Below are 27,997 nucleotides of genomic sequence, written 5' to 3'. Positions count from 1 at the left end.
CCGGGGGCCGACGCTAAGAGAGGCGGAGAAGAGCTCCTCGCGGCTGGGCCGGCGGCCAGGATGTCAGGTGGGGACTCGGCGGCGGCGGCGGCGGCGACCGCCTCCCCGCAGCCGCTCCCGTTCTCCTTGCCGAAGCCCCCTCCCCTCATGCAGCTGACGCCGGGGGACGCCGTCCGCCCCGTCGCCTCCGCCGCGGACCAATCGCCGAAGAGCACCCGACTGGCGGGCCGCCCGGATTGGCCGGCCGGGAAGCCAGTCAGCCTTCTGGCCCCGTTACTCCCGCCCCGCGGGGAGCCCGAGCCGCTCATGCCCTTTGGCCCCTCGTCGCGGCAGCCACTCAGAGGGCGGCTTCTTGGCAGGTGCAGCGGGGGCAGCCTGCTGAGCCCCTCGATGCGGCCCGGCGGCGTCGACCGCGGCTCCCTCATGGTGAGTGGGGGGCGGCGGGGGGGGGGGCGAGTGGGGGGGCGCCGGGTGGGCCCGCTCCTGCCCGGCCCCGCCGAGGTTCGCGGCACTCGGCCGTACCTCGGGCCGGGGCCGCCTCGCCTTGGCCGCGGCCCTTTGTGGCGGGACCGGTTTTGTCGTGTGAACGGGAGAGAGCTGTGAGGGCCCTCGGTCTTGGCGGGCTTCCGCCTCCGGAGGCGGCGCGTTGCTGTCGAGCCCCGCGAATGGGTGTGCGGCTGAGGGGAGTGGAGGCTTAGCCAGTGCCGTTCCCGCCGTGCGAGCCCCCCTGCCACAGCGACCGGCAGGGAGGGGCTGGCAGGTGACAAACGGCCCCTGGTTGGGAGGTCCCTCAGAAAGGGAAAGAAAACGGGGTTGCACTCGGAGGAGGGTCTGAGGAGGTTTTGAGGAAACATGGCTTTTCTATCTTGAGTTGTTTGGGCAGCATCTGAGAGGCAGTGCACGGGCAGGCTGTCACTGCCTGTCCTGTGAGACTCAAGGATGTGGCGGGGGGGTCAAGTGTTACATTCGGAAGTTTCAAGCCTTTCTAGTTGTTTGTGATTTCTGTGTGTCAACCACCCACTCCCAGCTTCAGACAGTCTTCTGGTACAAAAAAAAAAAAATCGTAGAAAAATTGTTTTTAAACACATCAAAAAGAAGCGTTACTTTTTTTTTTTTTTTTTGCTAAGGAGCCTTCTAAAATGGTATTTTGCTTAAGAATAGTTTTCATGTTAATAAACTAGTGCACTTTTCTGACATATTTCTGGGTGTGTATATTTAAGTTATGCGTTCTTCGAAGTAAAATGCTTTCCAGGGTTTATCTTAAGGTACTCTTAGAGCTGTTGCTTCTGACTAGAATAGAAAGCTCTTAATATGTTTTGGTAATTAAAAAAAAAAAAGGAAGAAATCTCCGTATCCATTTTTGTACTAGCAGTGTGACTATACCAAGTACTAGAACACCAACAGGATTCAGGTTTTTAGGAAAATACGGAGACGGGGATGGCAGTCGGTGTAGAAGCTATTTCAGACTTGGACACCAGGAGTAGAAGATAGTTTGTTTCTCTGATTGACTTTTGTGCCACAAGGTTACTTGAGTTAATTGTAATTGTGTGGAAGAGCGTGCAGAAGTAGTTGCATTCCTGAATTTAGTATGTTTTTCTGTGACAAACCATAAGATGAAAGATTATGGAGGTTTGGGTTTTTTTTTCATTTGGATGTTGGTTTTGAAATTTTAAATGAATTTGTTAATTATGATTAACTCTGGCTCTGAAGGACCTGGAAGAGTGAATGATCTTGCTTGCTGTTTTGCAGTATCAGTCTAAAGTTGCCCAAATCATTTTCAGTTCAGTGTTGAGCGCTTCTTTGTTATTAATGCTTTTGTGGGGGTTTGGGGTTGTTGGCTGATTTTTCTCATTTGTTGCTGTCTTTCAGATGGGACACCCAGGCATGCCACATTATCCTCCCATGGGAATGCACCCTATGGGGCAGAGACCACCAAATATGCCGCCAGTTCCACACGGTATGATGCCTCAGATGATGCCCCCCATGGGAGGACCACCAATGGGGCAGGTAAGACAGTTCTACAGGATTATTGTTTTCTTTCTTTCTTCCCAAAATGATGTCAGGTAATCCCTGAGGTAGGTAAGTCTCATACAGTAGCTTGCAAATGGTAAGGTTAATCATTCAGGGTATTTTATGCCACAGTTCCTATCCATGCAAAAACTCTTCTCATTTGTAACAAGTAATTGATGCACCTCATGTGTAACTTTAATTGGAAATAGCTATAGGTACGAATCTGTGATTTGTTTTTTATGAAAGCTTTTTAGTAGTTTTCTTTAGATTTTGAAGAAGTAAGGTTGTCTTACTAATACATACTAGAAACATAAAGTAGTGGTTCTTTTCAGAGGTAGTAGCAGTAGAGAACTTCCTGTTTCTTTAATTCTTGGCTAACTCTTACATCTACACAGATGAAAATTATAGGGAGATGCAAGGGAAGAAATAATTACCATATGAATTTTTGCAGAATTCCTTCTTGAATCCTAGGGAGTTGTTTATGGTTCTGTGTATATACTGTTGTTGCTAGTGTCATGTGATTGAAAAATAAACTTGGCCATTCAGATTGACAGATGTGAACCTGGGTTGACAGGTAGAGTAGCCAGAATCATATCCATGCTTTTTGCAAATTTAAAGCTTTTGTTTTCAATAATCAAAGATCCTTTCCTATGTGGTTTCTGATTAAATTCTGAACTTGTAAAAGAAACAATTCTCTTCCTGGATATAATAAATGTTCTAGTGATACTACTGAGATGATGGTTTACATAAGTAGAAACTGAGTGTCATCAACTAGACCAGAGGCACAGAGTAGACCAGAGCAGACAGAGGACGGCAAGAAAGATTAACCCTTTGAGAATAGCGTACAAGGTCATGCTGGCAGCTCAATATCTTCCTTTGCGGTACTTTGGATAGAGCGTGTGTGTGTGTGTGTGTGTGTCTCTTTCTTTTTTTTTTTTTTTTTTTAAACTGGTGTGTAAAGGCTTGGTAGGAATCTCTTCAGCAAGGTTTTGCACCCTGTTAGAGCTTCCGTTGTAAAAATAATGCAGTTTTAAAAGAGGAGGAGGATTTGACCGTTAGCATGATAGCTAATAGCATGAGCTTTTGTGTGTGTTCATTAGAAACTTAAGTAGCAATTCTATTTTATTCCTCTACTTAACAGTTCTTTTGTAGCTTCTGTTCCACTGTTCTCACTCTCATACACTGAATATTTCAATCTTGAATATTTTAGTGAGCAATATAGAGAACTCAGGACTTCTTCGTAGATGTAGAGCAAAAGCTAAAGATAAATGACTTGGCAGAGAGGAGATTAGGGACTCAGTTACCATACAGCCTTAAGGATGGGACAGGACAGTGATATTCTCACACCGGAACTATTGTGCTAGAAGTATCGGCCCATGTTGGCTTGTTTCCTTGAACGATAAGCTCTTTCTTCCAGCAGATTATCAGAGGTTTATTTGTGAGACTTTGCAGGATGGGATGTTTTGTAGCTTGTTTTTCTCCTTTCTGAGGTGAACCCCTGTAGGACAGGTACTTTGCATAGATAATAGCATCATTCAGATCCTGTCAGCATCCTTCAGAGGAAGGTCTTTTGGAAAAGAATTCGCTCTCCTTCCCAATTTTTTTTCCTGTGCTGACTTTGGGTTAGTGTTACGCAGAAACCGAGCGGTGCGCAGGGTTTCTTCAGGACCTGAGCCAGGGCTTTTGAGAAGTTTCACACGCTCAGAGCCCCCTTAGTTGCAAGTAGCGGTGGGGCAAGAGTGCTTTCTTCTCCTGCTTCTACAGGATGGCGAGAAATAGGAGGGGCCGCCTTCCAGTCTTTCCTTCCTCCCTCACCCTCCCAAGAAAACCTTGTGGATTTGAGGGTGGAGCAGTAGCCCTACCACATATCCTGATGCTCCCTGAAGATACAGGGGGATGGGGTCACTTGGCCAGCCTGCCAAGGACAATAAAGGTAAAGGGGCGTAACTGAAAGGTTGAAGGGGGTTGACTTCTCGAGACCTGTTTGGGATGAGTGGCCGAAAGTTCATGTTCGTCATGACCTAAATTATGTATTTTGTTCATTTTGCCACTTTTTTTATGGCTTGCTAGTTCTTAAAAGCCAGGATCAGCAAAAATAATGGGAAACATGCAAGGTATTAAACACTTTTTCAGTAGCATTTTTGACGTCTTTTCAGTGCATCACTTCAGTGATGCATAACTTCTGCGTAACTATCCCTTTGAGACTATAAGCATAAATATTTGAGCAAAAGCTAGCTTATCTGAGCAGCAGTTCTGTGGTTTTTTTGGTCTCATCGGACCACCCAACAAACTCAGATACAAGTCTAGACTCAAACTTTTCATTTCTGTAGTGTGGTATGTCCCCATTACTAAGTCATGCTGTTACATGGTTTAATATTGTATGTCTATATTAAGGGTTTTTTCCCAGACCCTTAAAAATAGAGTTCAGAATTGGTTTAGAGCTTTAATGTTTAAATTTAATAGCTGTCTTCATCTTGAAGTTGTTTGCAGAAATTCATTCTTCTAGTGTCCCTGTAAAGTGTTTCTTCCTATTTGTGAGGTAAGAGGAAAGGGGGACAGGTTGAAAGTTGTCAAAAAATGTGAGCAGAACTGATTTTAGATTCTGAGTTTACCTTTCCTTTGTTTAGTTTGTTCCGTGTGGCCTTGGAATTTTGCAGAAATCTTTCCCAACCTTTATTTTTCCTGCTTTAACTTAGGATTTCAGTAATAGCTTATTAACAGATCACACACCTTATCATTTGCTGTTGTTCTTTTGTAGTTTAAATGGTCGTCTTTGTTAATATTTCCTATCAGACTTTGGAATCTGTAGACATGTTATTCCTAATGTCCATTTTGTAGGAGTGTAATGAAAGGAATGAGAATTCTACAAACCTATCTTTCTTCTTGTTGCCAAGTGCTTAAAAGGGTTTTTTTGAATTAAAAGCTAGTACCAGGTAATTGCTTTTAAATAAAAATAAAAGAATCCTCATATTTTATGTTTAAAATGTCATAAAATATATCTGAAATACTATTTAATTATAGATGCCTGGAATGATGCAGTCAGTAATGCCTGGAATGATGATGTCTCACATGTCTCAAGCTGCTATGCAGCCTACAGTTCCGGTGAGTTTAACTTAACTTTTCTGGTTTTTAAAAGGTCTTTGTGTCAGTTGCTGTCATTACTTCAGTATGGGTATGCCTTTGTTTTCTTGAACTGGATTATGAAAAAGTTACTGCTAATTGCAATGAAGTTTTATCTAGCTCTTGAATTATTGTAAAAAATAAGATTTGTGCAAGAGGTAGAGCTGGTGATACTTGGTGTCCTGTGGATTTTCATCAGTCTTTAAACTCTTCTCTGTATCTGTGTCTGCTTTTCTCTTCTTTTTTCTCTCTGGATTCTGCTTCCCATAATGTTTCCTGCACCCCTGGCTTCCTCCCTTGTCCCTTACCTGCTTGTAGCTTTGGCAGGAACCAGTGTGAACTCTGGCTGTTCGGAGGGAGGGCTAATTGTCTGACCACTATATATCTGATTTTTCGTAAAAGTTTCTGAAATCCAGCACATTTGAGATCTTGAGTAAAGTTTGCTGAAATCGGTAAAGGTATGAAGAAGTTATTTGGGTGGAAATGGAGAGGGAAGCGTTAACAGATATTACAGATGAAGTCTCTCTCTGAAGTGGAAAAGACTAAACTTCTTTCCTATTAACATAATCTTTTTGGAGATTTAACGTAACTGTAGGAGATCCACTTAAAAACAGTTCTATCCACTTAAATTTAGAAATAAATTATTTTTTGTTTTCTTACCATGCAGATACTACATCCCCAAGTCAGATTTCATCCTTGTAGAACTCTGAATTTTTCTACAGTGCTAAGCGCAAAACCTTTGCTACTACTTTTGTTGATTATTTTAAAAAAGAAGTTGGGTAATATTGCACTTGCTTGTTTTCATTAAGGGTTTGCTGAAAGAGATCTTTAATTCGTCTACTAAATATGCTATGTGCAACCAGATGTATTGTGTTAAGCAGTCCATCTGCCCTCTGGAGTAATGAGAAAAAAGTCACAAAGATACAAAGTTTCTGCAAAAGAAGTAGAGAAGGGACTGTTAGGAAAAGGATGTAATGTCACCTTGACACGTGCTAGGTGACTGAGAATTCATACCAGAGAAGGGATGTTAATTACCTTAACAGTGGAGGAAAAACTTAAATTTAGTGCTTGGGCTTTATCAGACACTAGTGAATCGTCCTGTTAGTTACAAGTTTGTTTCTCACTGTTGGTCTCTGTTTAATGAGATGTGAGTGTATGTTACAGCCTTAGTGTAATTTAAGTAAAAGTCAGTAACTCATTAGGCAAATTCTTGGGAACCATCCTTCATTAGTTCTTGTGCTCATGTAGCTACTTCCTAATGCACTAAATATTCTAGAAGCTGCCAAGTAGGAAGGATGTTAGTGATTTTCCTCCATTTCCCATACAGAAGTTATTACGAATTTCTGACAAGTGGTGCTTGTCAGTGGAAGTGCATGTTCATGCATGTCAATGGAAAATTGTGAAAGAATTTCAGACCTTCAGAAAAAAAAAATCTTAAAAATGCTATGGTCAAAAGAGACTTAAAAGGAGAGGGAGGAATCAGTGCTAAAATCAGTCTAATTTTGAATTTTACTGTACATTTTTACATATTTTGGCAAGAAGGCAGATAATTTGGCTTTTTAATACTGGATTAGGAATAAATATTGATTGATTTAAGTCAGTGGATATATGGTATTTAGGAGGCAAAGTAGCATGGCAGAGGACTCCAACTTTTAATTTTGCCCTTAACCCTCTTGGCAGTGATAGCAGGAGCTCACAGCTTTGCGCATGTGTGTGAGAAGGCGTTTGTCTGTCATGGCAGCGTTCTTGTACCTCTCTGCCATTGCATGTCTACCACAGCCTGGAAAGTGTTTTAGAAATAAAAGAATCATTTTACCACTTCCTAATTTAAAATAATTTGTAGATGAGTAAAAAAATCATCACCTTCTTTGCAGCCCTGATGATTTGCTTGGTAAGCTTCATGAGATTATTGACTTGTTATAGTTTTGGCTGTCTGATGGAAAATACCTTTTCCAAGTGTAAAATGTAATCTAAAGCTCACTGAGGCCAACTGGATGATTTATACTGATGTCAGTGCTCTTTGGTCTTGAGTGTTTCATCCAAGTATGGTGGTCTTTCAAACCACTCCTATGCAGGTTCACGATCTGTTTTGTGATCTACAGAAGTGTTTACTTCCAGAAAGCTGATGAGAACCAGTATAATTCCCCAAAATTATTATTTCAGTCAGATTAGTTCTCTTACAATACACAGCGAATTAGAATGGAATTTGGAAAAGTAAACATAGGCACAAGAAAAGAAACATGTTAGAAGGATTACTTACCGGGGACACAAATTTAACTATGGCCTTGCTTAACTGACAGTACTTATGCTCATAGACATATGCACACACACAGAGTAGCTGAAATATTTAACATACAGAATGCACTTTAAAGGCCTAAAGTTTGTTGACGATTCACCTAGTTTAGTCCTATTGGATAATATCAAACATAATTGATCCAATATGATTTCTTTTCTCTTTTTAACAAATTTTGCTTTTTTACTTTAGGAGGGTTTTCTTTAATAAAGTTTGTAGAAGAGAGCTGAGAGATAAACCCTAGCAAAAGATAAACCTGCAAGCTATATTTTTGCCTACGGAGAAAGAAAGAAATTGGGAAAACTCTATTTGAATTCTGTTAATCTTTTTCCTTAGTTTGAAAGCATTTCAAAAAGGGTATCTGTAAGAGCTTTGGTTACTTGCAAGCAGTTTTATGAATGCAACACTAATACATTCAAGGGCTTATGCCACATAATTATAACAGAAGCCTACTAAGCTACTCCAGCAGAAAATCAGAATCTCTCTTTTTTTCCTCCCAACCTGCTCATTTGGGAGATAAAGATGGGTACTGGAATGATGGCAAGGGACGCCTTGGTGTAATTTATGGTATATATTGCCTTTCTGAAAAGTAGCGTGATGTTCCTAATCGCTTATTTAAGGAGCAGTAATAATTAAGTGGGCGATGGGAAGCTAGGAATCCATATTTAAGGCAGTAGAGCATTTTGTTGCTGAAAGCACTTGTTTGGATATGTAGTGTATTTATTGATGATTTAATTACAATTGCACTCAGCACTGAAATGTCTGTTGATTGTTTCTACAGCCAGGGGTGAACAGTATGGATGCGCAAGTAGGTAAGTATGAACAGTTTGTTACCATTTCCAAGTATTTCACCAAAATCAGGTGAAGTATTTTAAAAAAAAAAAAAGATTATACTTTTCTGTAAAATGTGATTCAGCATTTCAGTAACTGACATCTTCAATGATTCCCAGAAATTTTTTTTTCTTTCAAACTTTGATTAATTAGAGTCTTTATAGAGAAAAAAAAAGCAACCAAACCTCTTTTAAATTTTTTTATTATTATTTTATTTTTTAGGTGTAACACCTCCTGGAACTCAGGTACGTGAAAACCAAAATTCTAGCAGATTATAATGGCAGTGTGGTGTTGTGCATACATGGCTTCAGGGGTTTAAAAGAAAACCTTGTATCTTATTTTTCTTCTTATGTGGAGCTGCTTTGCTTATTTGACTGCCAGTAATTAATGTTAATAGTTAAAGTAAGTGTGTTTTCTGTTACATTTGCACTAATTTCTGAGCATTGAAGTCTATTTGTTTCTAGTTCTTCTAGGATGCAGGTCAGCAATATGAGATGTTTCTTGTGATGTTTTTAGGTCTTTTTGCCCTACCTGAGCAGCAAGTGAATTGTAGCCTAGATACCTACATTACTTTAAAGCTGACTGTTTCCAGATTTAAACCTTTGCAAGTGTTGGGCTAGATGGTTACTCAGGGTAGAGTTGGGGTTTTATTTGCACTGAAGAAGATTGAAGGTTGTTCCTCTTTCTGTTCCCCCACCTCCTTTTTTTTTTTTCTTTTTTCCTTCCATATCAGTGACCAGTTTATAAGCAGATTTTTATTGCACTTACATTTGGGTAACTTTTTGCCTGTTACACATTAATGAGTATTTTGCTTTGGCAGTTCTAACGTGTATAGCAGAATTCGGTAGGCAATGATTAAGTCTTCCTTGCTGTTCCTTGACGGACCTGCACTTAGCAGGAGAAGCCAGGTCAAGGTTCTGGTATTGTTTAGGCCTGTGTGATTTATTGGAACCTTTATTGGCATTGTCAGCTTACTGACAGTTTTGTTACCAAACACTTTAACAATAAAAAGAGAATAGCCTATATAGTTACCCATAATAATTTTGAAAACATCACTGTGGTTTTTGAAGAATATAAAGTACTAACCTCAAAAGAATGGTTATCACCACTTCATCAGTTTTGCTGCTCATTGGTAATTTAGCTTAACTCTCTTCCCCCCACCTCTCACCCTGATGTCTTGACATAATTTGAAATTTGCTTTTGTTAGTGTCTCCTTCCATGTGTGTGGGAACATAGCGTAATTCAGTAACTTAAATAGAAATAAATATTGGGTAGGTTGCATGGAAGGTGATTTAACGTAGGTTGAACTTGTAAACAGGGTGGTGGCATGCAGGCCAAACTTACTTCATTAGGTGATTTTTCAGTAGTCTTCCACCTTTCCATCAGATGGGAAATCGCTGATGGAACAGAACTGGTGCTGTATATCTTAATAGTGGAATTTTTGAATCATGAATCAATGTAACTTTGTATTAAGGTAGGCAGGTCATCTGGAAGTCGTCTCAAATTTTAAATTTGTCTTTCATGACACCTTGAATGACTGTGAATAACTTTCAGTCGCTATCAGATTTCTATTTAAAATTTTGTAAATATTAAATTACTTCTCTAGAAGATATCCCAGACATTTACCTTTAGTTTTTAAGATGATGAAGAAAATAGTTTGGCTAGATAACTAAGAGGCGGAATCTGTAAAAATAGTCACGTGGCCTCGAAGATACCCCATTGTAAGTTTTTGGTTGTTGCTTCAAAATTTGGGGACCTTGTACCTAGCTTAATTATTAAGTATCAGTGAATATCAGTTGTCCTTTTATTTGAGATTTGCATTCTGTGTAATTGAACCAGGCAGTTGGGCCTGTAAGGAAGTTGTTTCTCCTCAGCCATATCCAGCAACTGAAACAGAGTAGATGGCTAAAGCTGTATTCCGCCAGCCCTAATTTCAGAGAGTCTGTGTAAACTGTTGATGAAAAGCAGTAGGAAGGTACTCCTGAGTTCACACTAGACTCATGAAGTCAGAATCTTCTTGAAGCACATTTTTCTTAGTTATGAAAACAGGGTGTGCTTCTGGGACTTTCACTTGGAGTTGTTAGTGTCTGATCACATTCACTTTTGCTTTCTTTTCTGATGGTAATTGGCTGCCTTGGATTGCTGAATGGGAGGGGATGAGAGAGACTCTTAATAGCTCTTGTCACAAAGTAGTTGTTTCTTGAAAACAATACTGACTTAAGTGTGTTTAGATTTTGGCTGGCTGTCTTTCCTTTGCTGCTGAATTGCTTAGTATATTTAATATATGCATTCAAATGAAAAACAAATATTAACCAGAATGTCTTTTCAGAGCTCTGTTTTGTTTCGCCCTCAGACAACACATCCCGTAGTTTGCGCAGCCCAGCAAACCGCCACAACCAACAGTTCTGTTAATGAAGAGCACTCTAAACAGGTTTATCTGCTTTCCACTTGTATTTAACTTTTTTAGTGGCTTTTGATAGCATCTGAGTCAATAATTACTGTTCATCATTAATGATATATTTTATTTTTCCTAGAAATCTACATGGACAGAACACAAATCACCTGATGGAAGAACATATTACTATAATACTGAAACAAAGCAGTCTACATGGGAGAAGCCAGATGATCTCAAAACACCTGCTGAGGTAAACTAAATTCAGATGAACATTACTGTACTGTGTGAGTTTGTGTGAACGCAAGAATTTACTAGCATAACTATCATGCAGGAGGATAGCTGTGCCAATAGATTCCTCCCCCAATGGGAGCAAACTCTTAAAATAAGAAGTGTTGTAAAAATGTTTATATCATATTCCTTGTGTTGTTGGAACTTGAGGCTGCAAAATGGACAAAACTCTTGACAGTTTTCATCAATTTTTAGATAAATTTTCCTTATTAGAAAGATAGCTTTAATATTTAGGTAAGTAACCTGTTTATCACTAGGAAGGTTTTCCCTTGGAAAGTATATGCCTTGTATTTGTTGATCCTTAAGTTATTTCTTGGTGTAGTGTTTGTGGCTCACTTCTAGCTATCCTTTTAATTTTAAAACACCATTGTAAGTTTGATTTTCTGTTTTTGTTTTCTGTCCATTAGCAATTGTTGTCTAAATGTCCCTGGAAAGAGTATAAATCTGATTCTGGAAAGCCCTACTATTATAATTCCCAAACAAAGGAATCGCGCTGGGCAAAACCCAAAGAGCTTGAGGATCTTGAAGGTAATGTTAACAAAAATGAGTAGGGAGGGTGGCAGTGAGTTGCAAGCTGTGCATATGAGTAAATTCTGGCAAAAATTTGGTATCAAAGCATAGCGGTTAAACTTCTGTTAAAATTAAATCTACTGAAATAAGCTATATGTAGTAGAGTTAATGCAGTCTGAGATTTCGATGGAGCAGTCTTGTCTCCTGTGTCCTCACCACCTCATCACCGTCCCTTTTTCCATTATGCTCTTAGTTCTTCCCTATTTATGTGGCAGCAGCATCAGCTCCCCCTCGTGTCCCTAAACAGGAACTGGATTAGGATGGAACGTGCTGTGGCTTGTTCAGGGCTATGTGCAGGCTCTCTCTGTTAGCAGTAGGTAATGCTTCAAGTCTGTCTTCATTTTAGGGCTGTTGTAGGATTTGACTCTTACTTAGCCACCAATCCTTTGGAAACTTGTAGGAACTTAGTAGGCTTTGTGAAGGGCTTCAGGTTGATGGGGGAAGACAAGAGGCAGAGGGGTGGCTGTACTAATCCTCATTCACTTGGGAAACCAGGGTAAAAGGCTGCTGGACTTCTGTAATATAGTATAGCTTATAATTGAGTAAGAATTACGTTCTGTTTTGGTGTCTTGGAAGAATTTTGAAAACAGCCATGTATTTTATGCTCAAAGCAGTAGCGCTGGCTGCTGAAAGCCAAAATTGTGTGCAAGGCTTTGCTTAGGTTATCGATTTGCTTTTAATTTTTGACAAAAATTATTTTGAGGAACTATGATGTGGCAAAAATAGTAGTTTTTTATTGCCCTTCTGTATTATAAAGGTAGTGTCCCCTTTAGTACAAACATCATATGAGGCTGTGCTCCTGTTTTTCACTTTTAGCGTGGTTTTGTTTGGTATTGTAAGGTGATGAAAAAACCTAGAAAATCAGCTGGGGTAAGAAATGAGTATTTAAAAAAGTACAGCAAAGAATAAGCATCAGTGACTGTTAGAATAAAAAAGAAGGAAAGATCTGTTTCAGTAAGCCTGACTTTCTTGTTCTTTAAGTTAGTCTTTTAAAGTTGAAATAATTATTTTAAACAAAGAAGTCATTCTTTATATACCCTAATCTTTCTTTAGTGGGATTTCTAAATTTGGTTTTAGTCTGAATTGAGTCAGTCTTTAAAAGGCATAAATATTAAAATTATTGATAGTAACAAAAATATTTAAAGCTATGCTTTTATTAAATCACGTTAACAGTAATTTTTTACCATGTGTATATGAACTATTTTTGAAGCTATATTTTGGTTGTTTTTTCCCCTTTCTCCTCTAGCAATGATTAAAGCTGAAGAAAACAGGTATGTTTTTAATGGTATGCTAATGTTTTTTATGTTAAGCTGCCTATTTCTTAAAAATGGAATCTAGTCCTTGAATCTTAAAACATTCTCCATGCAGCTTTTCATTCCAAATAATGGCTTAATATATAAAAACTCAAATAATATATTCTAGGTTTCTTTTTAACTTGAAATGATTGATCTACATAGATACACAGTTTCAGTAAAGCATTTCCTTTCTCTGAGCTAAGATTATTTTGTGTTCTTCTGAGATAGAATCTTTGTAACTAGACCTAAACCTCTCATTTTGTACTTTATTAACTTTATGTAAACGACGAGTTTCCCTAAACCATTAAGTTGTCCCATGCTTGTATGTGACTGTTCCTGTTTTTTGATACCTATAGCACAAAGCCCGAAGAATCAACTCCAACGACATCTGCTCCAGCCGCTGCAGCAGAAGCAACAAACACGACCACCACAGCCACAACTGCTGCTGAAGCTGCCGCAGCTGTTACTACCACCACTGCCACTTCTGCAGCAGCAGCAGCCCCCGAAGCAGAAACTGCTGCAGCTTCTTCTGTGGCAGAAAATGAGAGTAGTGGCACGGCCACAGCTGAGGAACAGGGACAAGCAACTTCTGCCCCTGCTGCGCAGGAACAGAGTGCAGAAACTGCAGCTAATGCAGCAGACGACTCTTCCAAGCAGGAAGCCTCGGCAGAGTAAGTGAAATTACAAAGCGTGTGGCTTTGCTGCAGTTTTGTATTTCTTCTAGGATCTGATTTATCTTAGCTGTTTCTTCAGTGAAATGTGAGCATGCATCAATGGCAGCAGAGAAGAATAATGAGTAAGAAAGAGAGGAAGAAGTATTAATTAGAAAAATGAACGCCCTCCCCTTGCCAACCCTCTCCCAAAGTTCTTAAACTCTACAGAGAACATTAGTGGCATGAACATTTCATAAATTTTCGATAGCTGTAAGAGTTTCCCGGGGTAACATTATATGCTTACCCTGTATGTTTCCTCTCCCATAGATCTGTGCAATTGGTTATCATTAGAAGAAAATGCAATACTAAATAGATCTTTATCTGTTCTGCCAGAAAGGAGATCCTTTGTTTTTTAGTAATGGAGAATTGATTATATGGAGAATTACAGCTTATGATTTTTATCGTTCAAACAAAAAAGAAACACGCTGTGGGGGATTATAGCCAGCAGGAGATAATTAAGGGCAAGAGGCATATTTTTAGGCACTCCCCTTTGTATTTTTTTATAATATAAATATTCCTGCTAAATTTCAGCATTGTATTTTTATGAATCATTTCTAGATAACTTGAGCAGGTAGCCAATTGCATAAGTGATAATACTTTTCTGAAATAGTTTGCTTTTTTTTGATCAGTTGTGTATGGTGTCTGTAAGGAAAAGTCTTGTACAAATTGTAGTGTTTATCCTGTGTAGCATTATTATTTTTCTTTGAGTTGCTATTAAAAAAACCTCATTCTATCTGTTTGTGGTGGTTTATGACGCTTCAGTGGCTCTAACTTAGGAAAAAAATGCTTAAATAATAAAATTACTGATTTTTTTATATAGTGCTGCTTCAAAGAAAGAGGATGACGATGCCCAACCAGTTAAAAAAACCTATACATGGAATACAAAGGAAGAAGCAAAGCAAGCATTTAAAGAACTGTTAAAAGAAAAGGTATTTTGGTCAACTATTCTTAATGCTTTATTGAGCTACAAAAACTGCATTTGCCAGAAATTGCTAGACTTTTTTTTTTTGTGAAGGGTTTCTCACTGTTGTGGAAGAGGACTTTTGTACTAGACAAGAAGTGAGGGAAAAGAACGCTACAGTGAAAACCATACACAGTTTAAACTTTTTTTCAGCTCTTTGGGTGAGTGGGGAGGTGTTGGATTTTCCTCAGGGCTCTCAGTTCAGTTTTTTTCTTATTTTCTTCCTTTTACATGATCCCCACACTAATGCAAACTTGTAATCTGGTCTTTGTCCAAAATTCAAACTGGAATGGTGAGTAATTTGATGGACAGCTTCACTAGATGCTTCAGAGATGGACAGTGTAGAGGTCCATATGGAAAAAGCACACACTGTTAGACTTCGTATGCAGTGTTTCTATAAGCTAGTCTGATTTAAAGACACATTTTTTTTCCCTATGAAGTAGTAATTCTAAGACTGTATTTAAGTGTTGTGGAAATTATGGTTGCCAATATTTTTGTCTGACAGTGAGGTACATTTCTAATAAAAGTGTTGCCCGATTGTCTGAGCCCTCAATTTTCTATCTTTTTTTAAAGATGGAGATGAAGTGGGAGTAAAATGAGACTGGCTTTGGTTTTCCCTCAGAATATATGGGATCTGTTTTGTGTTTTATATAGTGAGTCAACATAGTTGTATAGCAGACAAACTTACTGAAGAATTTATTGTAGAAGTGGCAATAATCCCAAAAGTACCTTTTTTCATTTTCCATGTTGACTGTTAGTAAAATTTAAAAATTGTGACAAAGAATATTGTCTTAACCTCGAAAGTGTAGTGCTTTTTTCTTTTTTTTGTAAGGGCTATTTTTTAAGGAATTGGTCTTTGTTGGATGTTGGTTCCAAATCTAATTAGTTAATGATTTAATGTTTTCACAGCGAGTACCATCCAATGCTTCTTGGGAGCAAGCTATGAAAATGATCATTAACGATCCCAGATACAGGTACTGCTTGATTCTTTCCTCCTTAAATTTCTACACAAATACTATTTTAGGTAGTTTGACTTTACTGACATAACTTTTGATTATTTTAATAGATATTTGTGCATTTGTGAACATGTACCATTGTCAGGGAACTTTGTTCCTTTCCTCCATAAAGAAATGCAAATCCTAGGCTTAATTTTTCATTTGGAAAAGATGTGGCAGTTGTTGGTTGTATTTTATGCTGTTTATATTATTTTCTTGGGAATAAAAGCACGCATTTACAATGATGGAGCTGAAGACTTTCTAGGTTACTTTTTGAAATGAGTAACTGCTGCAAACATTGGCAGAAGAGTGGTTGATATCTATGATAAAAATAGCATTGTAATGTGAAATGTGTAAATGCAATACCATGAAAGCATGGTAGTAGCTTGTGTTTTGTTATTAACTGCTTTTATTAGTAAGTGCTTGTTTTTATTGCTTTTTTTAAATGATCTTGCATTAATCCTGAGGGAGAGACAGGGTGGTGACTGGCCATTTAGATTGTATTTAATTTTGTCTCAAAAATCTGGATTATTCGAATATGTTATCTTTTGGTTCTTCGGTTTTGTTTTTCTAATTTAATTCCCTTCTGTATAATTGACCTTGTTGTTTTCTTTTTCTTTGATATGAAGTGCTTTGGCAAAATTAAGTGAAAAAAAGCAAGCCTTTAATGCTTACAAAGTTCAAACGGAAAAAGAAGAGAAAGAAGAAGCAAGATCAAAATACAAAGAAGCTAAAGAATCCTTCCAGCGTTTTCTTGAAAACCATGAAAAGATGACATCCACAACAAGATACAAGTAAGACCAATATTAAATGAAGTTCCAGCCTTTACTAGCTTGCCAAGTTAATAATCAAATCTTCCTGGCTTGCTCTTGGTGAATGCTAACCTTTGGACGCGCTCAGCCTGGAAAAGCCTGTAACTGAAATTTTTATAGGAACACAAATAGTCTTAATTTTCATAGAATGTATTTAAGACCCAGGCAAAAAACAACTCAAATGAGTGATGTGCTAATGATAATGAGTTGAGCTTCTAATAAGTAGAAATGAAAGATAACACTGAGAGGAGTTTTATATTACATCTGCCATTAAGAACAAAGTAGTTCTGATAGCTTGTTCATGGAAGTTCACGCCCAAAGGGAGGTATATCTAATAAGTTTGTTGTTGAAAATTTCGTAGATCTGATTTCGTATAATGTTTGCTAGAATGGTGACCTGAACATGTGCTAGCCCTCAGATAAAAATACTAATGTAATGCACTGCAGGTGAACTTGCACTTCTGTGGAGAGGAGTGTATAGTGGCATCAGCTGTAATTTTTAATTGTTTCCTTTGTTTATAAGAGATGGAAAGGTGTCACAGAAAAAGTTGCCCAAGAGAGAAAATTAGGGAGATGTCATACAAAAGCATCACTACTTATAACAGAGTTCGTTAATGTTATTGTAAGCCGATGGGAGAATTTAAGTCAGTGTTCGCCAATAAATGATTGTATTCTTTGTTTTGTACAGAAAAGCTGAACAAATGTTTGGGGAGATGGAAGTCTGGAACGCAATATCTGAGCGTGATCGTCTTGAAATTTATGAAGATGTCTTGTTTTTTCTGTCTAAGAAAGAGAAGGTAACTTTCTTTCAAACTTACCTTTTCACTTGTTATCTGTAAATTAGTTTATACCTCTTAGTGAAGAAATCTTGCAAGCAGTGCAATTCTGAGTGTTGTTCAGGGACAGTCAGAATGCTAACAGCAGGGGAGGAATCTGCAGGAAAGGCATGGAGAACCAAATGAGAACGTTGTTGCATTAGTGTGAACCATATACTGGTTCCAGGTCAGTTTACCCTCTCTCCAAAGGGGGAGAGAGAGAGAAAAGAACAGAAGGTGGAGGCAAGGTTTATTGACTATGAGACACTATAGAGAGGGAGCTCCAGTTTGGCAAGATGTGATGGGGCAAGGGGACAAGGAAAAAAGCATTGGTGGAACTCTTCAAAACTGTGACTCATTTTGTAGACGTGAATTTGGAGACAGTTGTTCCTTATTTCTCACTATACAGTACATAAGGGGTATTCAACAGAGTTAGCAGGCAGAAGGTGATGAATCCTTACCTAAAGAAACTATTGGAAGTTCTGTTCCTGCACAGTACCCAACTGAAGTTGTGGAGCTAACTGCTGCGGGGTAACATTTTGGAGATCAAAATTTCCTGAAAAGCTACCTGTCTGAAACTGGGCAAGCACGCTAGCAGTGGATCGCTCTTGTTATCTTTCCCTAGTTTGTTGCAGTCTGCTGGTGGACAAGATGAGCCCCTGATTTGACTCTGTATGGCAGATAAAGTAGCAGTTTCTTTGAAAGGTCTTTGTTTTTATTGAGATTATTGAGATATGTTGCTGCTAATTTTGCAATGCATTCAATTTTTAGTGTGATTTTAATAAACTATATGATGGCTTTTATTCTGAACTGCTCTGAATCAGACTGTGAAACTATTATGGGCTTGTTATAGAAAGCTGTGTTTCCTTTAACCTCAGTGGTACCATACTGACTGTGAGGATCTGGCCCTAACTGTATCTGGTCAGTTCGTCTTCACTGAAATTTGGTAGTGATGCTAGCACTGGCCAGCATCCTTGGGTAGGCGAAAAAACAGGCAATCAGAAACAAATTGTGTGGCAAGACTGTTTCTGAAATTGATTTAAGTGAGACTAGCGTTAAGGTCTGCACTTGCTCAAAAAGCAAAACAAACAGAAAGAGGCCAGCCATCCAAACAGCACTGCTTAAGAAATTGCCTAGGATTAGCTCATCTGGTTTAGATCTGCTTTTCAGCAGCACAGTGGGCCATGGTACCTTGTTGCAGCCCTGACTGTGTACTGAATGTAACTGGCAGTTTCCTAGCAGTATCTCTGAAAGATGAGCACCGTTTCATGAGCTTTTCCCATCTATCGGGAACAGTCAGAGATGATAGTACTGAAATGGTTTCTCTGTGGATGCAAGCAATAATAGTATGTAAAAATTGCATGTAGGTCCAAATTGTATTACGTTGCTTTACATGTAAATGAAAGGTTAATTCTGTGTTTTCTTTGAGAACAAACTTGAGGGGTCATGTATTTTTGTCTATACAACCTCAAATTTAACAACAACCAAAAAAATGCATTTTCTCCTCAGGAACAAGCCAAACAGTTGCGAAAGAGGAACTGGGAAGCTTTGAAGAACATACTAGATAACATGGCTAATGTCACTTACTGTACTACTTGGTCGGAGGCTCAGCAGTATCTGATGGACAATCCTACCTTTGCAGAAGATGAGGAACTTCAGAGTACGTAAAAAGTCCATGCTTTTCTTTTGGGAGAGGGAATGGATTGTCTTTAGCAGTGAGGACTCCTGACTGGGTATGGCTTGCCCTTGCCCGGTCCGGAGCCGCTATGCCAGCTGCTGAGCAGCCTGTACAAGGGACCCTGTCTTGTTTGGTTCCTAGGAAACAGATGTCAGCTTCACAAATCATTACTGATTAATCTTAATGATAAAGCAAAGGATACCTTTTTCGTGGTATTAAGGCAATTTTGAATTGCCTTAGTAGTTGTTAGCCTAATGACAATGTAATCTGTGTTGCAAATACACTACCTTCTACTAGACTGAGTGAGGTCCTGCTGTGTTTGCTTTCATAGAAAAGTAATTGTTACTTTTCTAGAGTAAGAAGGCAGTTTTTCCCCTTATGAGCACATTTGTCTTATAAATGAGTTGATCCTGTATTTTAAAAGCAGCATATGCATTTACACAACTGCTAAAGCGTTTGACAAAGATGCTCTGCGTTCTTACCTCTGTCCTGTGTTTTTTGAGATACTGGCGGTAATGCGGGGAGATGCACAAGTGCTGATCCACAATCCTTTTCTTACAAAGGCTTCTGTGCTCTGTGTTGGCAATGATAATTTATCCAGGTTGGGGGAGGTTGGTTTTTGCTGCTGCACAGATCTTCATATATTTCAGTGCTCAATGAAGCTTCCACTCACAGTAACAATTGGCAACCGTTATCTCAGTAAGAAACTTTCTACAGTTAGTGGGAAGAAATACCTAATTTTTACTCTTATCACTCTGTTGTTAGACATGGATAAGGAGGATGCACTGATCTGTTTTGAGGAACATATCAGGGCATTGGAGAAAGAGGAGGAAGAAGAAAAACAGAAAAGTTTGCTTAGAGAAAGAAGACGACAGCGTAAAAATAGAGAATCTTTTCAGGTTGGTGGACTTTCTTTTTCTGTCCTAGACATGTCATGTGATTAGATATTCTGTGTGTGTTTTTCTTTCTTAGAGTAGGCTAACGGGGTGCGTTTAATGCATCAGTTATCAGTGTTGTAGCATTTTGTCTGCTGTATAATACGTCTGTTTGCCAGAAAGCTGCAAGAGTAGGGGAAAGTAAGGGGAAATAGATTTGAATGGAAAAGAAATGCAATTGGAACATTGTAAATGGTGGAGGAAGGCAGGAAGAAATGATGATGTAAAAAATGATTTTTTCAATCGCATTTCAACAGAAATGGCATTCCAGTTATCAAGGGTATCCATTCCAGCTGTTAGCCCAGTAAAAGTATGATGAGTGACTACAAACTTCCATTTCACTTCTATTTTGTAGCTATTTTTAGATGAACTGCACGAGCATGGGCAATTACATTCGATGTCCTCTTGGATGGAGTTGTACCCAACCATAAGCTCTGACATCAGATTCACTAATATGCTTGGTCAGCCTGGTAAGAATACTGTCTCTTCCAACCCTGTAGAAAGTAAGGTAAAGGTCTCGGATTTGGGGCAGAATAGAGCAGGGTTATTTGTATATTTTCTAAATGTCTAAAAAAATGCAGCTCTTTTATTAGAGCTAGCTTTTGACTTATCTAGTTTTTTCATCAGGATCAACAGCACTTGATCTTTTCAAGTTCTATGTTGAAGACTTGAAAGCACGTTACCATGATGAAAAGAAGATAATAAAAGATATCTTAAAGGTAAGAGGGGAGAACGCTCCATTATGTGGTTTCTTCTTTTAATGCCAAATATATCATTCAAGTGAGCTCTTTGCTACTGGGAGGTGGGATTTCACATTGTGTTAATGTCACGTGCATTAGCACTGAAGTGAGAGTTCCTGACTTCCCTGATGCCAAAAAAGCAATTTTCTTACAGGATAAAGGATTTGTGGTTGAAGTGAATACTTCTTTTGAAGATTTTGTTACCGTCATCAGTTCAACTAAAAGGGCTACTACTTTAGATGCAGGAAATATTAAGCTGGCTTTCAACAGTGTAAGTATTAATATATAGGAATGTTCGAAAACTTATAATATGAAATCTCTTGTAAAAACAAGAATTGGCATTTAATATCACTGTATTGCTATGACTACTTTCGTAACATTTGAGAGAGATGCTGTGCTTTAGAGTTGCTTATCCTGATATCAGTTCCCAAAATAAAGATCGCAGAGGTATATCTTTATTCAAAACGTAAACATTTCGACTTGAGAAATTCTGTGGCAGGAATTAAGTAATGTTCTCTCATGTATACATAACTTTTCTCATGAGGGATTTTTTTTTGTGTGCGTGTCTGCTTCTGTAGTTCTGGCTTGCGTTATGTATTAACTCTATTTTAGATTCTGTTTGAGAAACAGCAGTTGCATGCTTTAAAAATAAGTAATTGGTTAATTTTCCTGTACGCCCAAGTGACTAGTAGAAAACTCTAAACGTGAACTGTCATTGGGCCTTCCAAAAATTGCATTAAACTGAATTACTCGTCTTCCATTTTGATATCTTTCAAATGATCTTATGACTTTTGTTTGATATAGCTGCTAGAAAAGGCAGAAGCCCGTGAAAGAGAGAGGGAAAAAGAAGAAGCTCGCAAAATGAAGCGGAAAGAGTCTGCCTTCAAGAGTATGTTGAAGCAAGCTACTCCTCCAATTGAATTGGACGCTGTCTGGGAAGATGTATGTATCGCCACTTAATGATGAAAGTCTCTCCAAATATATTTAAGAGGCTGCTGTATGCTAATGCTTTCATAAGCAAACCTAGATTCTCTAAGCTCTTCATGTTTCTGTTTATGTAACTTAGACCCATAAAAATTGTCCTGTTATTTCTTAGTAAAATTTGGACTTTGATGTGAATAACTTCATTCTATTGATACTTTTGTTTGAATACAATTTAAAACAAAAACAAAAAAAACCTAAACCCAGCCAGCCAAACAAAAACCACCACCACCTCCCAAAAAAATTATCACACAAAGCCCCCAAACTTAATTTAAATGGAGATAAAGCACTCTGCTTAGTTAAAAGTCTGTAACTTTGTTCTGGTTAAGATAACCTTTAAAAACCTTTCCTCTCAAAGTATACTTTGTATAAAAATGCATGCTTTAATGAGCTTGCATGACTTAAATGGTATACGCAGGAAAAAACAGTCTGATTCTGCGTGCTTCCATCTGTTACAGTTTTACTGGAGACTGTTCTGGTTGTGAAGATGGCATAAAAAAAGTTTAGCCTTGTAACAGTACAATGGCTTTTTCAACCGGTGAAATCATGTCTTTTTTTTTATTATTATTATTATTATTTGCGAGTGGCTGTATTTCGTATTAGTATTTCGTTGCTATTTTTCTTTCAGATCAGAGATAGATTTGTGAAGGAACCAGCATTTGAAGACATCACTCTGGAGTCTGAAAGAAAAAGAATATTTAAAGATTTCATGCATGTACTAGAGGTAATTATTACAATTATTACTTTATTTTTTTCCTGATTAGAAAATATACAAAAAAATTCTTGATAGGCTCTTAAATTGTGTGGGAAGGGAGAGTGATTTAACAGAATACTGATTTCTGTTACAGTGGATATTGTGTGTTACCTAAAAGTAATGGGTATTAAAACCTCATCTTGAAAGTAAGGAACTGAAGAAACATGTCACAATTATTGGATATTATTTGATACATAGTTGTTCTTTTAATCTGCTTCCCTACAAGAATTTTTGGAAGTTAATTTAACATCAAAATTTCCTGTTTTATTTTAGAAAAATTGTTTCTTGCTGTGATTTCATATAAAATGTGATGAAATGAGCAATAGAACGTCTGCAGTATTTTATTCGCTACCAGTCTGGAACTTCACGAACATACTAAGCTCTGCAGATACAGCTGCTTTTATTATTATTATTATTATTACTGCAGCTGATTTTTTTGCTGATGTGCAAAAGGGATGATGTAGTTTAGTTTCACTCAGCTTTTGGATAGGCCACAGTAAGAGTTGAGCTGCAGAAGTTTTGATAAGTCATTCTTGTTGAATAAGGTGCTGTCTCTTCCTAGATAATGTGATTTGCAGCACATGCTCTGTGGGTTTTTCGTTTCATTTTCTGGAGTTTGTAAGAGATTTTAAAATGGCTTAATTTCAGAACTTGAAATTTGGCAAAGCAAGGTACGCAGTATATTCTAGGCCATCTTGAGCAGGGGCTTTAATTGGAAGCGTTGAAACAGGGATGCAGGTAATAGAAGCTGTGTGCATCCACGCCTAAAGTTGTATGCTTCCTTGCTTCTAAATGCTTCTTATTACAACTTTAACATGGCAACGCTGGTAGCTGTTTATGGGGTTTGACACAATAAATGCTTGATTTTTATTTTTTTTTTTTAACCACTGCTAGCCATAATGCCTTGTGGATGATGAGAAACATCATTACAGTTTCTCGCTGTGTTTTACTGACCAATTATAACGTTTGCCTTCTCTTGTACCCTAGCACGAGTGTCAGCATCATCATTCAAAGAACAAGAAACATTCTAAAAAGTCTAAAAAACATCACAGGAAGCGATCGCGTTCTCGTTCGGTAAGGTGTTTCATGATGTCTTAAAATCTACTTCTGTAACTATTCGTAATGCTGTCGTCTTGCTAATCAACGTTGGTTTTGTATCTCAAGGGCTCAGAGTCTGAGGATGATGATAGCCACTCAAAGAAGAAAAGGCAGCGTTCAGAATCTAGATCCGTTTCCGAGCGTTCTTCCAGTGCAGAATCCGGTATGAGATTTTGTTTGTTTTTAAATTAGTCTTGCTGTTCTATTGCTGGGTCTGTATAATTTTATTGATGTATTTTTTGTTTCTTCCTATGTCTGCAGAGAGAAGTTACAAGAAGTCAAAAAAACACAAGAAAAAGAGCAAGAAGAGAAGACATAAGTCTGTAAGTGCCGTTAACTTCTTTGAGTTGGCTAATGGACAGCTTGACACCTTATGGTTTCAGTAATCCTTTTTAGGTATCTGCAGTCATCCAGCTGCCTTTGTAAGAGGGACTGTGTGAGATCAGACTGGAGGAGGGTATTGGCAACATCATAACTTTCTGTTATATAGACCTTAGTATTAAACCGTTTAAGACTGCTAAATTCGAGGGTTTTAACTGCAACCATGCAAGCAGATGTGAAGGACTGTACTAGTAGCCTGGTATTTGCTGTTTATCATGGCAAATCTTGGCGTTCGCTTTTACTGTGGAGAGCTGGGAAGGATCCCAGCCATCTTTTGCTTTTGCCTTATGCTGAACGTCATTCCTTTTGTCTGCTTGAGTGTCAGGGTTGTGTTAGAAGCTCTGATATTGAATGTACTGGAGCATCAAAAGGACCTAAAAAGCAGAAAGAGAGCTTTCACTCTGTGTCAGTTGAGGCCAAAGAATGTTTTTTGTCCTGGGTAAGGAAAGAAGCTTGGGTCTCTGAACTCATGTTGGCTGCAGAACTCTTCAAAACTGATGTATTCTTTTGTTTCTGTAATTTCTGAGCGGTTAGCTGTGTCCTTCAGTGGACAGTGTTCACAAGGAGGGGGGATATTAATTCATAGAATCACAGAATGGTTTGGGTTGGAAGGGACCTTAAAGATCACCCAGTTCCAACCCCCCTGCCACGGGCAGGGACACCTTCCACTAGACCAGGCTGCTCAAAGCCCCATCCAACCTGGCCTTGAACACTTCCAGGGATGGGGCGTCCACAGCCTCTTTGGGCAGCCTGTGCCAGTGCCTCACCACCTCACAGTGAAGAACTTCTTCCTTGCATCTGATCTAAATCTCCCCTCTTTCAGTCTAAAGCCATTAGCCCTTGTCCTGTCACTACAGGCCCTTGTGAAAAGTCCCTCCCCAGCTTTCCTGTAGGCCCCTTCAGGTACTGGCAGGCTGCTCTAATTGCTAGCCATTGAGTTAAGATACTAGTGCTAACGGGTTGCAACACAAACAGGGTCACACAAGCTTAGCAACATGGGGATGAAACGTGGAATAAAAGCACAGGCGTGCCACCCGATCCCTCACAGTATGGTTAATATCCAGTGCCACCTCATCCCTCACAGTATGGTTAATGCCCAGTAAAAGCCCAGCAGCTTTAAAGCAATCAAGTATGGCCGAGCAGCCATGTAACAGGAAAAGGTTTCCCAGCTTTCACCCTTTCCAGAGATCTTACTGAAGGAATGACGTTTGTGCACAGAAGAGATTTACTGTATGGCATCCAGCATGCCCCATCTTTGCGTGCCCTGAGAATGGTGAAAGTTCTTCCGTATTGAAGAAACCTCTCTCCTTTTCTTTTCAAATCACTTCAGTAATGTTTTTGCATTACTTATTTCTGCAGTGGTTAATAGGACGTGCTTAATTAGTAACCACTTTAAGCAGTTTTTCTAATATGGTCTATATTGAAATGAAGTCAGACTTTTCTGAGGTGTGGTTATTCTAGGAATTAATACTTAATATATTTAATATTTTCCCCTTTCCTTACACAGGATTCACCGGAATCAGATATGGAACGAGAAAAAGACAAAAAAGAAAGAGAGAGAGAGAGCGAAAAGGATAGAGCTAGACAAAGATCTGAATCAAAACATAAATCTCCTACTAAAAAACGACCTGGAAAAGATTCTGTAAGCTTTCTTGTTTCCTTTTTATCTGATGTTTTGGGCTTTACGTATCCGTGGGATGCTATAGCATAGTATGCAAGCTTTATAGGTGCACTTTAAGTAAGGTGCTAAAGCTCTATTTATGTTCCATTTATAGATGAAAAGGACCAAATGTTCAAGCCGAGTTTAATCATACAGATCCTATGCCCTCATTTAGTGTTTTGTTACTGATGGGTGAAATTACTGTTTGATTAAATGCTATTTATTGTTGCTGGTTGATGTAAAGTGTGCATGAGGCACGTTGTTTTATAGACAGTACCGAAGCTTGGTCCGTACTGTGACAAAGCAGTATTTATGGCAAAACTGCCGTTCTTTTTGCCATCCCGTTGGCCAGACTGATCTCAAAAGAGATGAGCAGCGCAGGTGGTTAAACATTGGAGTGACTGTGTGGCACCTGCATTCTGAAATTTTAGCCGTTGCAGCGCTGGGCTGGTGCTAGGCTGACACCGGAAGAAAATCTTGGCGGAACAGAGTTCCGCAATTCTTGCACTTCTCAAGCTGGGAAGTCGTGCGGGAGCGCGCTTGCGATTGCAGTCCTGCTCGTTGCTGTGGTGCTCCTGGGGGTAACTTGTTTTGGAAGGGGCTTAGAACAGTGTTTTCAAAGACGCATAAAAGCGTTTGAATGAAAAATATAAACTACTTTTGGTTCAGCATCTTTTGGGGTCTCTTCAGGCGGCAGTTCTGTGCCTCGCTCTGGTTATTTAGGTGGTGGTGGTGTCCTTCTGGATAACGCCCCATACATTCCGCCTTCCGAGAGGAGATGGGAGGGCGGATGTCTGCTTTTTGTATTATCTTCTTAAAATAAGCTGCTTTGGCCTCCAGATGCCTTTGAAAAACCCAGTTACACGGCCTAACGCGGGCATCTTCTGTTGAGAAGGTGAACTCAGGTGTGATGGAGCCGACGCGGTCAGCCGGAGGACCTCGGCTTAGCTTGCGGTTTCCCCCTTGCCCTCCCCGCTTCTTGTTCCGGCTGCCGCCGCCGCCGCCGCTGCCCTCGGGGTTCCCGAGCAGGGCAGCCAGCAGCCTTCTGCGCCGCGCGCTCCCCGACTTGCTGTCCCGGTGCTGCCGCCGCGGGCCGTGAGGGTAACGGCGGGGCATGGGCCCTGCCGCCAGCGAGCCCGTACGGCACGGAAAATACACGGTGCTTGCCACTAACCTCGCTTCTCTCTGCAGGGGAACTGGGATACTTCTGGCAGCGAACTGAGTGAAGGGGAGTTGGAAAAACAGAGGAGGACTCTTTTGGAACAACTGGATGAAGATCAATGAGAACATTATTTATACCAAATATGTTTACATTGTGGCATAATAAAAGAAACCAATGTCTAATTCAGGACGTGGGTTCCGATATCCTGAGTTCCATTGTTGAAATACCAGGGGGTTTTCGTTTTACCGCATCAATACATTCAAGTACTATTATTACGGGCCTGGCATCAAATCTAGAAAAGCGAATGAAATTCCGAGTGCGAAGCTCGAGCGTCTGTCCTGGGCCTGCCGGGCAGGATGGGCGCTCGGCTCACGGCGGAGGCAGCCCTCCGAAGGGAACACCACGATGGAAGGCATTTCAGCGCTCGCTGGAGCTTGTCCGCAGGCCCAGGGAAGTGTTGGCACCTTTCTAGCAAAGCATCTCTTAAGTACGGTCCTTCCTAGAAAGGTAGTAACGCTGGTTTTCCTGGCTGCTGTAGCCAGGTAAAAGTTTTTCATTTTTAGAAAGAGATTCTTAATATAGTTTCTTGTGGTTTAATTTGTTTTATGGATTTGTTTTTTATGTTGGAAAAGGGGAAGGCGATGGAAGGGGAGTAATGAATCCATTTCTTGATCTGTACTGCAAAAAAAAAAAAAACCCACCCCAGATACGGGAACTGCTCTTCTGTGAACTGCGTCACTGGCCAAACCCACGCTGAGCTCCTGGGCGAAGACGCGACTTCCTGGCTGGGATTCCTGTCCAAGGACCGTCGCGGAGTGAATTTTTACGGTAAATTTTCAAAGCCCTGGAAATGCGGTTGACGGGAACGCGGCCGGCCCTTCGTTGCGGCGCCAGCAGAGGATGCTGCCCGTCACAGCCGCCTCCCCTGTTCCCCTAAAACCCGATCCGGAACAGCTACGGGTGTTATTTCAGCGTTTTATCTTCACGTTAAGAAAACTTAAAAAATGAAATTGTAAGTGAATTTCAATGTGTTGCCTTAAGAGCCTGCTGAAGAATGTACCACCGCGTTTCAACAGCAGCCGCGCAGCCGGGTCTAGAACCTCCCTTAAAAAGGGAGAAGGAAGAAGCTTGCGCCCCGTCTCCTCTTTGCTCGCCTCTGGCCAGGTCCGGACGGTTTTGCAGCCCTGCTCGGCGTGGCAGGCAGGGGCTGCTGTGGTACACGGTCGGAAACCTCGCTGATTGATTGGAATATTTTTGTACATTTTTATCAATTATTAAACCTTGTCTTCTAGTGTGTACTAGTATTTATTCCTGGTTTTAAATGCTCTGTACAGCTCTGAGAAATTATCGCTGTCTTCTGATTTGCTGGATTTAAGCAATGTGTGTGCTCACAGAACCTATTTGAAGACTGGCTTCAGCGTTCAGCTTCCTTTTCAGTGCATTTTTCCCTAACGTACGAGAGCTGTTACCAGTGCACAAACACCCTGAAGATGCAGTTCACAGCGTGCTGG

General features: G+C 39.7%; 1 protein-coding gene across 3 annotated transcripts; it reads left to right on the top strand.

The window, feature by feature from the left end:
* Positions 1-27,968, top strand: PRPF40A (pre-mRNA processing factor 40 homolog A). Of its 3 annotated transcripts, none has more exons than XM_050899581.1 (26): positions 1-426; positions 1,870-2,007; positions 5,032-5,112; positions 8,205-8,235; positions 8,477-8,499; positions 10,608-10,685; positions 10,789-10,899; positions 11,345-11,465; positions 12,754-12,778; positions 13,159-13,473; positions 14,336-14,444; positions 15,386-15,450; positions 16,101-16,265; positions 16,971-17,079; positions 18,607-18,757; positions 19,541-19,674; positions 20,066-20,180; positions 20,338-20,429; positions 20,605-20,721; positions 21,255-21,392; positions 22,060-22,155; positions 23,173-23,259; positions 23,350-23,446; positions 23,545-23,606; positions 25,172-25,306; positions 26,516-27,968. In XM_050899581.1, exons 1-26 carry the CDS (start codon positions 61-63, stop codon positions 26,606-26,608), a joined length of 3,054 nt encoding a protein of 1,017 aa, XP_050755538.1. In that variant the 5' UTR covers positions 1-60; the 3' UTR covers positions 26,609-27,968. The 3 variants fall into 3 exon arrangements, with proteins under 3 accessions (XP_050755538.1, XP_050755537.1, XP_050755536.1); XM_050899580.1 differs by having other exon boundaries at positions 10,584-10,685; XM_050899579.1 differs by having other exon boundaries at positions 10,584-10,685; positions 20,326-20,429.
* The last annotated feature ends 29 nt before the right edge of the window (positions 27,969-27,997 follow it).

Source organism: Gymnogyps californianus, chromosome 7, assembly GCF_018139145.2.
Source record: "Gymnogyps californianus isolate 813 chromosome 7, ASM1813914v2, whole genome shotgun sequence".
Taxonomy (NCBI): domain Eukaryota; kingdom Metazoa; phylum Chordata; class Aves; order Accipitriformes; family Cathartidae; genus Gymnogyps; species Gymnogyps californianus.
This window is presented reverse-complemented; position numbering and strand designations above follow the sequence as displayed.